This window comes from Portunus trituberculatus, chromosome 5, assembly GCF_017591435.1.
Source record: "Portunus trituberculatus isolate SZX2019 chromosome 5, ASM1759143v1, whole genome shotgun sequence".
In the NCBI taxonomy this organism is placed as follows: Eukaryota; Metazoa; Arthropoda; class Malacostraca; order Decapoda; family Portunidae; genus Portunus; species Portunus trituberculatus.
In genome coordinates, this window is record NC_059259.1 from 181,001 (window position 1) to 197,597 (window position 16,597).

Sequence of the window (16,597 nt, forward strand, 5' to 3'; positions counted from 1 at the left end):
TTAGGTACAGACAGGTCAGAGATGATTTGAGTAAGGTTATAAAAAAAAGTAAAAGGCAGGCAGAGATAAAACTAGCTAGAGCTGGGAGTAAAGATCCCAAAAATTATATAGTTATTACAAGGTCAGTGATAAAAGAAATAAGGATAGGATTGGACCACTCAGAAAAGATGGTGTAGTAGTGGATCAAAATGAAGACATAGTAGAATTATTGAATGAACAATTTTCTTCAGTATTTACTAGGGAAAGAATAGGAAATCCTGTTACAAACAGTGCGACGAGTAGTTTAAGAGCTTTAGAAAATATTGATATAAAACCGGGAATTATTAGGAAATTTATTCTTGAACTAGACGATAGGAAAGCTAGTGGTCCTGATGAGCTACATGCCAGAGTACTTAGGGAGGGTGTAGACAGTATTTCTGAAGCACTTAAGTTAATCTTTGAAAGATCACTTAGGTTTGCTGAGATACCTCAGGACTGGAAGTTAGCTAATGTTACACCAATATTTAAAAAAGGTAGGAAGGATGATGCGAATAATTATAGACCGATCAGTTTAACTAGTATAGTATGTAAGATACTAGAGAAAATCATTAAGGGTAGTATTTGGGAGCATTTAAATGAGAATAGATTAATTAGAGATACCCAACATGGCTTTAGATCAGGGAGGTCCTGTCTTACAAATTTGCTCGATATCTTAGAATATATTACCAAGGAGTTAGATGATGGAAATAGCATAGATGTTATATATCTAGATTTTAGCAAGGCGTTTGATAAGGTACCGCATAGGAGGCTAGTGTACAAATTGAGACTACATGGGATAGGGGTAGGTTAGTTGATTGGATTAGTGAATGGCTTTCTGATAGGAAACAGAGAGTAGTATTAAATGGGGCAATGTCTGAGTGGAAGGAAGTGGTTAGTGGGGTACCCCAAGGATCAGTGCTAGGACCTCTTCTTTTCTTGGTGTACATTAACGATTTAGATATAGGAATTAGTAGCAAAGTATCAAAGTTTGCAGATGATACTAAGATAGCATGTGCAGTACAGGGTGAAAAGGACAATTACAGAATACAACGAGACCTGGACAGGCTGATAGCATGGGCAGACAGGTGGCAGATGGAGTTTAATTCTAAAAAGTGTCAGGTTATGCATTTAGGTAAAGACAACACAAACTTTAGCTATGAGATGGAGGGATGTTGGCTAGAGGCAGTAGAGGAAGGAAAGGATTTAGGAGTAGTGATAGACAGGACTATGAAATTTTCAAAGCAATGTTTAGAAGCAAGAAATAGGGCAAATAGGATCCTGGGTTTTATAAATAGAAATGTTAGTTATAAAAGTAAGGAAGTGGTGCGTAGCTTATATAATTCCTATGTTAGGCCCCATTTAGAGTATTGCATACAGGCCTGGTCACCCCACTATAGGCAGGATATCAACATGTTAGAAGCAGTTCAGAGAAGAGCAACTAGGATGATACCAGCATTAAAGCGCCTGGAGTATAGAGATAGATTAAAGGAATTAAACATGTTTTCATTTGAGAGGAGATGTATAAGAGGGATATGATAGAGTTATTTAAAATGTTCTCAGATACAAACTACATAGATGTGAGATCTTTCTTTACCTTAGAGGAGGAAGTCGGACTAGAAATCATGGCAGGAAAATTAGAAAGCAAGGCTGCAGGTTAGATATAAGAAAATATTTCTTTAGTCATAGGGTGGTAGACTTCTGGAATGCATTGCCAGAGAGGGTTGTAAATAGCACTAGTTTGACAATGTTTAAAAACAGATTAGATAAGCACTTAAATTTATTAGATTTATAATTATGTATAGCGCTGCATGATAGTTTTTATAAGAAATTTACATGTATGGGGACCACAGATTGTAGAGGAATTTGCTACAGGACTTAGCCCTGTTAATGGGCCAAATATTTACAATTAGTATATAATGTATTGTGTACTTGTAAGTGTATCTTTAAGTACTGATGACGAGGTCGCTGTGCGACTGATACAGGATAACCTAGATGGGCCCTGGTGGCCCTTTGTTATCCTATTATTTATGTTATATGTTATGTTATGTTATGTTATGTTATATGTTATAATTACATTTTTATGCTCTTACATTTTTTTTTTCAGTGCAAAACAAAATGTTTGCTACATTAGTTCAATGTCATTAGGTGATATTATGGGTGCATGTATACATGCTTGTGAGTGAGTGAAAATTAAGCTGCTGATAGTAAGCCGTAAGTAGGGAGTCACATGGGTTTCAAACTTTTAGGTAAGGGGTCGCGAGTGCCAAAAGGTTGGGAACCACTGCTTTAACTGAACTGACCATGGAAAGCTGTCATTGGTGGCCCACGACTGGCCCCACGACTGGCAGTGAGTGACTGGCTGGACAGGTCCATAGATACCATAACATCCCAATACTCTGCCACCCACAAATCCCAGTTATAAAGAAAAGATAATCATTCCAGTGTTTACTCATGACTGCTGCACACCTTGCTGGACTTGGAAGATCTTGAATTTTGCCACACTGGAGTGCTATCACAGCCGCACTACAGGCATGCCCCGATATTTCTCTGTGTTTACGGCAAGGTCATCAATCCTTCTACGTGATAAGTGAGTTTGGTGCTTGCATCTGATTTGAGAGGATTAGAAGCAACTACCTGATAGAGAAACAGGCAATAGTAAATTTAGTTTAGTACAAATTAAAATATAGAAAAAAAAGAGAAAGAAAAATTCAAACACTTTCATGTCAGGAAAAAGTGAAGCAATGAAACAAGAACACGATTTCCTCACTGACCACATAACACTGACAAAAATAAATGAAACCTCCCAAAAAAGGAAAACAAACAAACAAACAGACTGGCAGGAAGAACAAGAACAAAAAACAAGAACAAAAACCAACAACTACACAAGATCAAGATCAGCGCATTTCAACAGAATAATAATAATAAACATGACATAAATCCCCGACCAGAATGACTTACTTGAATGTGAATGTGCTTGTGGGCCGAGTTGAGGAGGTGGAGGGGGAGGGTGGTGGGCGGGTCATGGGGGGTGCGGAGGCCAAAGTGGAGCCCGTCGTGGGGACAGAAGAGGCCAGGCTGACCCGACACCTCCACCTCCACGGGAACCACCAAATAGTCGCTGTCTGTCTCGCTCGTCACAATCCTAGGTCAGGGAAAGGCCAAGCACAGGTCAGACAAGGGCGGGTTAGCGGTTAGTGGCACGATTTAGCAGAGTTAGGTTAGGTTAGGTTAGGTTGAGTCAGTTTAGGCTAGGTTAAGTTAGGTTAGGTTTGGCTTGGCTTGGTTAGGTCAGTGTGTGTTGGTTTGGTTTAGTTTAGTTTGGTTTGGTTTGGTTAGGTTAGTGCGTTTTGTTTGGGTTGGTGTGAGTGTTGCGTGACGGCTGGGGAGCTGCTTGGCTGTCAGGGAGCACGCCTCACTCCACTCACCATCTCACCCGGGACAAATTCACTGGGTCACATCTCCAGTGCATCTCTCCTCCTCACTCACATCCTCAGCAACAGTGACCACCATTCCTCACCAGTGTCGGTATTCACTGTGTGTTTGGTGATGTTTATTTGTTTTTCTGTCTCGGGTTGAAATACATTTTGTTGTGTACATTTTGTGATGTTTGTGGTGATGAGTGCAAGACAATCCAACTCAGTCATGGATCTTCACCTCTCAGGCTTTAATGTTGTAGATGTAGCAAAACAACAAAACCTCCACAACATCATACTTCTTACAATTTGTTAAGGAAGGCAGTGTTTACAGGCACGCTGGTAGCAACCCTGCTGCTGCTTCCCTTCAGCTGCCTTGCCATAACTTAGAGCAGAGTCCATCTGCCTTCAAAGCTTCTAATGGGGCCGCCGTGGTACAGTGGTACCATCCGCACTTTGGGGTCCGAGGGGTCTCCAAGCGCACGGGTTCGAATCCTGTCCACGGTCTGAGTGTAGGTTGGGGTTCCTCACTCGTGGCAATGGTTTCCTAGCGGGTGGGCTTTGAGATAGGAGATACCCCAAAAAAGTATCTCCTTTAGCTCATAAATTCCTGTAAAAAGCCCACGTGGTATAAAGAAAAAAAAAAAAGAAAAAAAAAGAAAAGAAAAGCTAGACACTGTTGGGTAACAATAAAGTGATGCCACTACTGAGTTTGTGAAAATGCAATCACTCGCTGCCTCACTTCACAAATTTTTGTATGAGGTTTTGCATTTTAAATCTAATTATTTTCTATACCAACACCATTCCAGTCCAACAAGTGAAAATCCACAAGTGAATGGCATTACTATGACCAGTCTGCCTGACACTCACCACTACAAACATCACACCACCAAGAGAACACAGCACTGCATTCCACCCTGGGAACAGAGCCTGTGACACACCACCACAGACACAATGAACAATGACACTGGAGACCTGCACACTACTGGTCACTGCTGCTGTGGCCATGAGTGAGGAGACACGTATTTCAGATGCCAAAGGGTCAATCTGTCCCAGCCCATTATTTCCAGCTTGCCGAGAGGGTGAAGTAAAACATGCAGTCCAAGTAGCCAGTGCCAGCTCAATGCAAGACAGGAGGTTAGCTCAGTATTGCTTAGATAATGTTAGGTTAGCATAGCATGTCCCTTTGGCCAAGCTACACTTTTCTTCTTCCTCATGTCCTTCTTTTCCCACGATAGCAAGGTTGGACATGCAATGACTCTCCTCCACTCTCTCCTGTCTTGTGGTGATTCCTCATTCACTCCCAGCAGGTTGAGCCCCATGCTAGTGAGTCCCTTGGTTAGGTTAGGTTAGCTTAGGTTGAGGTCCATGCTGGTGAGTGCCTTGGTTAGGTTAGCTTGAGTTAATGCATATGGCCAAGGTGTGTCTGTATAGGTTAAAGCAGTGTTCAGTCTTGCCTTTTGTTAGGTTTTATATTTTTAGTGTGTGTGTGTGATTCACTGTGATTCACTGTTTGATCTGCTGCAGTCTCTGACGAGACAGCCAGACATTACCCTACGGAACGAGCTCAGAGCTCATTATTTCCGATCTTCAGATAGGCCTGAGACCAGGCAGACACCACACACCGGAACAACAAGGTCACAACTTCTCGATTTACATCCTGTACCTACTCACTGCTAGGTGAACAGGGGCTACACGTGAAAGGAGATACACCCAAATATCTCCACCCGGCCGGGGAATCGAACCCCGGTCCTCTGGCTTGTGAAGCCAGCGCTCTAACCACTGTGTGTGTGTGTGTGTGTTAGGCAGGGAAAAGCGAACAGGTTACAGGTTGAGTCTGGGAGAAGAAAGATAGCAAATGAAGAAGAAGAAGAAGAAGAAGAAGAAGAAGAAGAAAAAGAATAATAATAATAAGATGAAGAAGAAAACAAAAAGAAAAGAAGAGAAAGAAGAAAAGGAAGTAGAAGAAGTATAAGAAGAAGAAGAAGAAGAAGAAGAAGAAGAAGAAGAAGAAGAAGAAGAAGAAGAAGAAGAAGAAAAGAAGAAGAAGAAGAAGAAGAAAAGAAGAAGAAAAGAAGAAGAGAAGAAGAAGAAGAAGAAGAAGAAGAAGAAGAAGAAGAAGAAAAGAAAAGAAAAGAAGAAGAAAAATAAAAGAAATAAAAATAAAATAAATGAAGAAGAGAAAGAAGAAGAAGAGAAACAAAAACAATAACAAAAGGAAGAACTAGAGGACAATAAGAAAGAGAAACAATAGAAAGAACAAGAAAAGAACAAGAACGCCAAACAAAAACAACAACAACAACAACAACATACAAAGAGGGGAATGAGTCACACCAAAATAGGAGAGAAGAAACACAAACAAAGAAGAAAAAAACAAACAAATTCAAAAGAGAAGATTAATAACAAAGAAACAACAAAAAAAAAAAAAAAATAAATAAATAAGAAAAGTTTGAACCAAGAAAATAAAAATAAATGAAAAATGAAAACTGAAGGAAAATAAAAACATAAACTAAAAAAAATAATAATAAATAAAAATAAAAATGAGAAATTACAAAAATAGAGGAAAATTTGAAAAAAGAAAAGAAAAATACAAATAACAATAAAAGTGAAATTATGATAAACTACAAATGAGAGAGAGAGAGAGAGAGAGAGAGAGAGAGAGAGAGAGAGAGAGAGAGAGAAAAACTTCTGATTCTGAATATAAATAACAAGAAAACAAATAATTGACATCTCTCTCTCTCTCTCTCTCTCTCTCTCTCTCTCTCTCTTATGTTCCCCAAAATGCACAACACAATACAACAATTCAAATCTCTCTCTCTCTCTCTCTCTCTCTCTCTCTCTCTCTTATGTTCCCCGAAATGCACAACACAATACAATAATTCAAATCTCTTTCTCACTCTCTCTCTCTCTCTCTCACCTGACATAAGCAGTGTGGTTGTTCTCTCGCCGCGCCACAAAGTTAGCCCTCATGAGCGGCTGTGTGTGGTAGGGCGGGATATTCCACATGGCCTTCTGTCCCTCCTGCAGGCCAGACAACAGCTCCAGGTGCAGGTCGCCTCCGGTGCTGTACATCTCTGTCACCTGCAACAATCACACACTTAGGAGAGCTGGATGGGTGTGTGTGTGTGTGTGTGGGTGTGTGGGTGTGTGAGTAACTGGCTGGCTATGTGGGTGAGTGTGTGGATGGGCGACTGAGTGTGTGGCTGGGTGGCTGAATGAGTGGCTGGCTGACTGACTGACTGACTGACTGGGTGGGTGGGTAACTGGCTGGCTGGATATGTGGGTGAGTGTGTGGATGGGTGACTGAGTGTGTGAGTGACTGATGGACTGACTGACTGGCTGGGTGGATGGATGGGTGAGTGTGTGAGTGAGTGACTGACTGGTTGGCTATGTGGGTAGGTGTATGGATGGGTGACTGAGTGTATGGCTGAGTGGCTGGCTGGGTGAGTGGGTGGGTGTGTGTGTGCAAGCATGGCAAGGTCATGGGACACACAAAGCCACTCCTCTGATCTTGTGTTACAGTGTCAAGTTTGGAATAATCAAGAGAATTTTGCTTTTGTCACCTTTTGTTGTGTCTCTGAGAACACTTGAAGCTGTTAACCAAAGAGCCTCATAGATGACAAAGTGACAAGTATACACAGTGTTAATATGAAGAGTGGTACAGGAAATGTCATCTTTTATATAAGCTGCACTGGAATATGAGCAGATATGTAAGCAACACTGTTTTACGTGATTTTTTTTTTTATGCAGGAGAGGAAATTGGCTTAGGGCACCAAAAAATGGAAAAAAAGGCCCACTAGGTTGACAATTCCCTTAAGGGTCATATGAGTTATCCAGAAGTGAGGGACAAATGTCTTTAAACCTCCTAATTAAAAGAAGTCAAGTCATAGGAAGATGGAAATACAGAAGTAGGCAGGGAGTTCCAGAGTTTACTAGAGAATGGTATGAATGATTGAGAGTACTGGTTAACTCTTGTATTAAGGAGTTGGACAGAATAGGGGTGAGGGGAAGAAGAAAGCCTTTTGCAGCAAGGCTGCAGGAGGAGGGGAGGTTCACACACACACACACACACACACACACACACACACACACACACACACACACACACACACACACACACACACACACACACACACACACACACACATAGCTCTTTTCCCGTATGTTACAATTAGGTAAATACAATTAGGTAAATACACACACACACACAGTGAGTGACTCACCTGCAAGGAGTGTGGGTGGGGATTGTGGAGTTGGATGAGGGGGGAGTAGGATGAGTTGAGGGGCATTCTGACCCCCACCAGCGGCCGCAGTCTGTAGGGGTTACTGGTGCCCACCGCCCGCACCTGCAACACACAACATGGAACATGAACACCACAGGTCATTTACGATCACCTCAGGATTGTGGGTCATCCATCTGTCTACCCATCTACCTCTGTATACCTACTATCTGTCTATCTATCTATGTATCTATCTATCTATATGTCTATCTATGTGTCAGTCTGAATACCATGGCAGCAATACCACTTCAGTAGCTGACTCATGCACACACACACACACACACACACACACACACACACACACACACACACATGGGTTTGCCAGCCTGGCAGTAGTTAATCTCCTTTTAACAGATGCTCTGATCTTTCACCATGACTGATTTCAAAGGCCACAGAGATGACTGGCTGGATTCTCAAGAATGTTTCCCTTGTTCATAATGTAGGAATCTTGCTAATCTGTCTTTAGACCAGAAAAATACCCTTAAAAATACATGTAACTTTAACAAGAGCCTTTTCCAAACACAGGACTGCTGCCCACTGGCCTGCTGAGTCTGAAAGAAGCTCAACCTCCCCTGAGAACTAATGACATCCCTTCACCTTCACTGAGCTCAACAACCACACAAGTTCAGTCAATCTTGATTACAGCCACAGATGAAGCAAAGCAGTGTTTTGTTCAACTTCACCACAACTTTCAATCTTTAAATGGTAAAAGACAAAATAATTGTGGAGACTAAAAGTTCAGGAATCAAATCTCATTACACTCTACTAACAGTCACTGCCTCACTATGGCCAACCATTGTGAAGTTATGCTGAAAACAAAACATTATATCTTCTTAGACATCAAATCCTGAATGATATGCTGCCTTCACATCTTGTATGAAAAATTATAATGAACAAAATTAAAAAGATCTTCTATAAAATGATATCAAACAACAAATTAAGAGGGATTCAGTATGGGAAATGACATACAACACAATTAAGAGATTTGGGATAAAAAATCATATGGAAAATTTCTCTGAGTAGTGAGTTGCATGTGGTGTTCCTTCATCCAGCACTGTGTGAGGGACAAAGCAGGGAGGAGGCAGGGCAGGGACATCTTTGCACATAACCCACGCCAAACACCACCACAGCCACACACACCACCACCAGACAGTCACCACATATCCTGACACACACCACACACCACATATCACACATCTTTACATATACCCCATGCCAAACACCACCACAGCCACACACAACACCACCAGACAGTCACCACACACCCTCACACACCACACACCATCACAGCTACACATCACAACAACACTGGACAGTCACCACACATCTTGACACACCACACACCACAACAGCCACACACAACACTGGACAGTCACCACACACCACACACTACCACAGCCACACACAACAACACTGGACAGTTACCACAGATCCTGACACACCACACACCACACACCTCACACACCACACACAACAACACTGGACAGTCACCACACACCCTGACACACCACACACCTCACACACCACACACAACAACACTGGACAGTCACCACACACCCTGACACACCACACTACCACAGCCACACACAACACTGGACAGTCACCACACATCTTGACACACCACCACACCACCACAGCCACACACAACACTGGACAGTCACCACACACCCTAACACACCTCACACCACCACACCACCACAGCACACCACACCACACTGCACTACTCACCCCATATTTATAGGTGCCGATGGACGTGTGTATGAAGATGGTGTTTTCAATGAGGCCTTCTTCCCGCCCCAGGAACACCACGTCGAATGAGGTGTTTCCCCCGGGCACCACCACCTGCAACACACCACACGCTGCACTACACACATTGATACATGGACACAGAGACAGATAGAGAGATAGATAGATAGATACAGAGATAGATAATTAGATGGGTAGATGGATAGATAGAAAGATAGACACATAGTTTAATGATCACAATGTATAGGAATATCAATCTTAATATCCAAAAATAATGGAAACCCAAAATAGAGACAAATCAAAGACACACACACACACACACTTAGACACATACATGGTTCAGGTGATCCGCTAACCACTAATGATTGACACAAACATTTTCACCAGCTGGTTGATATTTCCGCTAAGTTTGGAAAGCGTCAGTGAGCAAAGCAACTTCCTCGAAATAAAGCCAGTTAATGTAATCCATACCGTTTTTTTTTCACGAGCAATGTAAAAAGTAAAAAGTATACTTTAATTTTACGTCATCAAATCCTCTCTGCTGTGGTTGACCTTTCCTATAAGATGTGCCATGTCACGCCACACTGACAGCAGCTTGCCACTCACAACACCAGACAGACAGATTTTTAAAAGGGGTGTTCAACTTGCAGCTACCAAAGCCTTAGTGTGTTCAACTTGCAGCCACCAAAGCCTTAGAGCGTTCAACTTGCGGCCACCAAAGCCTGGGAACATCAAGACGTGGGATGTCCAGGCAGTGCTTCATACACTCAGTTCTCTGTACCCCTTGGATACACTCACCTTGAAATAACTCACATGTAAACTGGTCACACTAATGGCAGTGACTCAAGTGGCTAAAATACAAACACTTCATTTACTTATGCACAACAGTATTTCCATTGAGGAATTTTCTATTTCAATCCAGTTAGGGACAACATTAAGTAATCCAGTCGGGCACAACATTAAGCAATGCAGGCCTCAAGTTAACATTCAAAATGTCACTTTATAGCTTATGATAAGGATGTGTGTGTGTGTGAAGCCCTGCACAATTACATCAGTCAAACAGAGAAGCTGAGACTCAAACTGCAACAGACAGTGAATAAATTAATTATCAGTTTTGTCAAACCTCACAAACCTGTATCTAAGGACACTGTAGTGCGATGCATTAAGGTTGTGTTGGGCAGGGCTGGCATTGGTACCTCTATATTCACAGCAGGCAACGTTAGGTCAGCAGCAGTTTCACAGGCAAAGGCTCTCTTGGTGTCTATTGAATGTACTATATATTGCTATAGCTGGTCGACTCGGGTGGTAACGTTTGCAAAATTCCATGATAAACAAATTGTTAGAGGATCAGACCCCTTTCAAGATGCTATACTGCAAGCTGATCGCTGATGTTGTCCAGCACGGAGGACCAGCGCTTATGTATGCATGATGTATATGTTCATTGTGTTCAATTATTCACTTTGTGGTTTGGGATCCCGCAGGATATTGGTATGAAGTTATTTCTCAAGTCATTTGTGACATTATGGGCTGCACAAAGGAACAAATGCTGCTGTTTAGAGAAACATTACCATGTTTCTTGAACACAATAAAACTTATGTATATGTCCATAATGTATGCTTTTCTTTTGTTGTTTTGCCTCAGGCACAAAGCAAGTACATAGTTACACTTCAGGAACGACACCCAGGTGGCTTCAAAGACTCGTAGGAAAGCTCAACCACAGCAGAGGGAATTTGACAACATAAAATCTAAAAAGTGTATGAGACATTGCAGGTCAGTTGAAGTATGCTTGTAATTTTACAAAGAAAATCACCTCTCCCAGGGGTGAGCTTTCATGTGCCTCCTTCTTCCACCCTTTTTGTGGCATATGTTACTGTCATTCATTTTGTAACTGTGTGTCATGTGTATGGTTGTAGGCTCTGAAGTCTGTCGGTGAGGTGTGATGTGGCATATCTCACATGAAAGCTCACCCCAGCAGAGGTGATTTTCTTTGGAAAATTACAAGTACACTTCAATTGACCTACAGTAAGTCTCATATCTATCTGGTACTACCTTCTAACTTCAAATGACTAATTAAAGTTGCAATGGTTTTTAAAGCTATTTTTCAAGATTCCAGTGACACATTAAGAGCATTTTTACAGTATTAACAAGATAAACAGTCCTGACACCCTGGCTAATCATTATGTGGCATGAGAGAAGAGCATTTGAGAATACTCGTCTTTCTGCATCCTGGAACTCTTTGGAATGCTCTCTGTCTCTGCTGCAGCTCAGTACATTACTAACTCTGCTCTGTGTTTAAAAGTGAAGGCCCAAACACGCACCACAGTGAAGGTAAAGTCGTGTAACAAGAGTAACAAATGTCAGCAGTTAGCGATTAAAGTTATCATCTGTTTCTTTGGCAGATAAGCTGTCTGGCGTAACGAGACTATCTTTTCACTTATGTAGCAGATTACTGCTTAACAAATTTCTACATTAGTGGTATCTATCTTGATATTAATGCTATGAAATTCTCTCTCTCTCTCTCTCTCTCTCTCTCTCTCTCTCTCTCTCTCTCTCTCTCTCTCTCCCTTACCTTGTCTTGGAAGAAGGTGCAGTGGAAGTGCAGCGTGTTGCCAGACAGGGAGTGCAGCTGTACACTGGTGTCTGGACTGCTGTTCTGCACCACCACCTTCCTCATGAGTGGCATGCCTGTCGGACTGGACACAACACAACACAAGGCTGTCAGGCAACACCTACATGAAAAATGTATCCAAACACTCTGGGATTAATGCCTTCAGTACTGGGGACACATTTTTACCTTGAGTTATGGGTGTGATTTGACCATTTCATTGACATTAGGAAGGGTCTATGGAGGTCAGAAGATTGATGGCCACACTCTTCACTGTTTTAATCCCTCTCTGAAGTGTCTGAGGCTGTACAAAATATGAAATGCATCCTGGTACTGAAGGGGTCAATGCCTTGCCTGCTCAACTAATCACACCTCATTCTCTGCCACAGACACACACACACACACACACACACACACACACACACACACACACACACACACACACACGGAAATAAGGCAAATGCAGGACATCATGGTTACTAAGGAAGACGTAAGGAAAATTATAAGCAATCTGGATATTAATAAATCAATGGGGCCTGATGGCATATCTGGGAGGCTGCTAAATGAATGTAAGGATCAATTGTTGAACCCCATATTTGATATTGTGGAAACCTCCATACGAACAGGATTAGTCCCGAAAGAGTGGAAAAGAGCTGACATTGTGCCTATATATAAGAATGGTAGAAGAATGGAACCGCTGAATTATAGACCAGTATCGTTGACTAGTATATTGTGCAAGGTATGTGAAGAAGTAATTAAAGCTAAGTGGAGTGAGTATCTAGAAAGTGAAAACATTCTGAGCGAAAGGCAGTTTGGTTTCAGAAAAGGAAGATCGTGCGTATCCAATTTATTATGTTTTTATTCAAGAGTGACTGACATACTGCAACATAGAGAGGGATGGGTGGATGCTATCTACCTGGACTTGAGAAAGGCCTTTGATAAAGTACCACACAATAGACTGATGTGGAAACTAAAGATGACTGGAGGAGTAAATGATAAACTAGCAAAATGGATGGAAAATTACTTAATGGGAAGAGAAATGAGAACAGTGGTGAGAGGAAGGAAGTCCGAGTGGAAGAAGGTAACCAGTGGAGTTCCACAAGGGTCAGTGCTTGGTCCCATCATGTTTTTGATTTATGTTAATGATATGCCAGTAGGAATTGACAGTTATATGAACATGTTTGCGGACAATACTAAAATTATGAGGAGAGTAAAGAATGTGGAAGATTGTAACAAGTTACAGGAAGATCTTGATAAAATATATGAGTGGAGTAAAGAGTGGCAGATGGAATTTAATATAGACAAGACCCATGTTATGAAAATGGGAAGAAGTAGATACAGACCAAACTGGGATTACAGGCTGGGTGATGAGAAAATTAAAGAGACCAATGAGGAGAAAGACTTAGGAGTAACCGTGCAAAACACTTTATCACCAGAGAAACACATTAATAAGATTTTTTTGAAAACATACAACATGCTTCAAAATATTGGCCTTGCATTCCACTACCTAGATGAAGGAATGATGAAGAAGATATTATGTACCTTAATAAGACCCCAGCTAGAATATGCAGCATGTGTCTGGTCACTGCATATGAAGAAAAATGTGAAGAAGGTGGAAAGGGTACAGAGGCTGGCAACAAGGATGGTACCAGGACTCAGGGAGTTAGACTATGAGGAAAGACTGAGGAAGCTGGGGCTGACCACATTAGAATAGAGAAGAACAAGAGGAGACATGATAACTATGTATAAACTGGTGAACAAGATTGACATACTGGACAGAGAGTTGATAAAGGTGACCACAAGTAATCATCTCCGAGGACATGGAAAAAAGCTAATAAAGGACATCTGGCTAAATGATGTGAGAAAATACAGTTTCCCGCATCGAAGCATTGATAAGTGGAATAAACTAAGCAGTCATGTCGTTGACGCGGTGTGTGTCAATCAGATGAAAGAGAGATATGACAGGAATGGACAAGGAGACAGGACACAGAGAGCTTAGCTTGGGCCCTGTAATACACAAATAGGTAAATAGGTAAACACACACACACACACACACACACACACACACACACACATGGAATAGTTTAGACAGTGGTCACAAGGAATATTCATGATTTTAAGAAAAGCTGGACATTAATAGATATGGACGGGACACACACATAGCTCTTTTCCCGTATGTTACAATTAGGTAAATACAATTAGGTAAATACACACATATAATTTGCTGAGGAATATTGGAGTAGCATTTCACTACATCGACAAAGAAATGATGAAGAAATTGATAAATACTATAATAAGACCTAGATTGGAATATGCAGGAGTAGTGTGGATCCCTCATAAAAAGAAACACATAAAGAAATTGGAGAGGCTACAAAAAATGGCTACAAGAATGGTCCCAGAACTTGAAGGGATGACATATGAGGAGAGACTAAAGGCTATGGATCTACCAACCTTGGAACAAAGAAGGGAGAGAGGAGACCTGATACAAGTCTATAAATTGATCAACAGAATGGACCAAGTGGATAATGAGAAACTGATCTTGAGAGAAGAATATGACATCCGAAGCACAAGATCGCATAGTAAAAAGCTGAGAAAGGGAAGATGTCTGAGAGATATTAAAAAAATATAGTTTCCCGCAGAGATGTATTGAGACGTGGAACAGTTTAGATGAAGAAGTAGTGTCTGCAACGAGTGTGCACACTTTTAAAGTAAGATTGGATAAGTGTAGATATGGAGACGGGGCCACACGAGCATAAAACCCAGGCCCTGTAAAACTACAACTAGGTAAATACAACTAGGTAAATACACACACACACACACACACACTGAAAACACAACGTTCAATGTTTAGCTAAATATTTAGTCAACACAAATCCACAACTGTTGTAAAGGAACTGAGAGTTTACAGGAATAAACTGTCAAAGGTTTATGGGAATCATTTTAGTATATGAGGATCTGTTTCATGGAGTGATTCTTCCTTCAGCTTAGTGTTATGCACAAGTCACGTTAATTAATGGCAACAAACCTTTACACTTCAACTGAATAAAATTTCAAAAAGAGAATGAAAACCTAACTTTATAAATCTTTTTGTGTAAATTAACTTTCTGTAGAAGAGAAATCAAATATCAATCTTCAAAGGAAATTATCAATCAAAAGATTCTGCTGAGCCAACAGTGAAACAAACATATGCCAGTGTTAGTGTCTCACCATAAACAGCCTCTCACACTACCACCACCACCACTCTCTCAACCCCATCCCCCCTCTCCTACCCAGCTCACTTCCTCTATACAGCTGTGGAAAAGGTAGAGAGAGAGAGAGAGAGAGAGAGAGAGAGAGAGAGAGAGAGAGAGAGAGAGAGAGAGAGAGAGAGAGAGAGAGAGAGAGAGAGAGAGAGAGAGAGAGAGAGAGAGAGAGAGAGAGAGTGTGTGTGTGTGTGTGTGTGTGTGTGTGTGTGTGTGTGTGTGTGTGTGTGTGTAATTCACTGTTTGATCTGCTGCAGTCTCTGACGAGACAGCCGGACGTTGCCCTACGGAACAAGCTCAGAGCTCATTGTTTCCGATCTTCGGATAGGCCTGAGACCAGGCACACACCACACACTGGGACAAAAAGGTCACAACTCCTCGATTTACATCCCGTACCTACTCACTGCTAGGTGAACAGGGCTACGTGAAAGGAGACACACCCAAATATCTCCACCCGGCCAGGGAATCGAAAGTCCTCTGGCTTGTGAAGCCAGCACTCTAACCACTGAGCTACCTGTGTGTGTGGTGTGTGTGTGTGTGTGTGTGTGTGTGTGTGTGTGTGTGTGTGTGTGTGTGTGTGTGTGTGTGTGTGTGTGTGTGTGTGTGTGTGAATTTATCTAGTGTTTTACCTCCATCCTCTGTCAGCGATACCAGGTCTTGTTTATCTATCTTTTCCATACAGTTTACTAATTTACACATCAATATTAGGTCTCCTCTTTCCCATCTATCCTTTAAAGTTGGTAGTTTCATCTCCTTCAGTCTTTCTTCATAGGGAAGATCCTTTATTTCTCATGTACCAGTCCTTTGTATCCTTTCTAGTTTCCTGATGTCTTTCTGCCTGTATGGTGACCAGACCACTGCTGCATATTCTGGTCTAGGTCTTATCATAGTGGTTAGATCTTCTCCATCATACTCTTATCCATGTAATTGAACACCACTCTGAAGTTAGTTAGTGTCTTATATGTTGAAGCAAATAGTCCATGTGTGTGTCTTTCTGGAGTCAGGCTGTCTTGTATAATCACTCCCAGGTCTTTCTCTTCACTCCTCTTCATTATAATCTCTTCCCCCATTTTATAGTCCCACGTGAGTCTTCTATTACTTTTACCCATTCCATTACATGGATATTAAATTCTAATTTCTACTTTTGGTTCCATTACCAGATCTTGTCAATATATTTCTGCAACTGCATACAGTCACCAATCTTCCTCAGTACTCTCAAAAGTTTTGCATCATGTGCAAACACATTTATGTAGCTACTCAAACCCTCTTGTATATCGCTGACGTATACTTGGA

The 16,597-nt window shown here is 41.5% G+C and overlaps 1 protein-coding gene across 1 annotated transcript in view; it reads right to left on the reverse strand.

Moving 5' to 3' along the window:
* The window catches only part of LOC123513916 (transmembrane protein 131-like), an 80,996-nt gene that overhangs the window by 48,401 nt on the left and 15,998 nt on the right, over positions 1-16,597 (reverse strand). Inside the window, 5 exon segments of the mRNA XM_045271403.1 lie at positions 2,977-3,160; positions 6,349-6,512; positions 7,655-7,777; positions 9,440-9,553; positions 12,027-12,150. Coding sequence (XP_045127338.1) covers positions 2,977-3,160; positions 6,349-6,512; positions 7,655-7,777; positions 9,440-9,553; positions 12,027-12,150 — 709 coding nt within the window.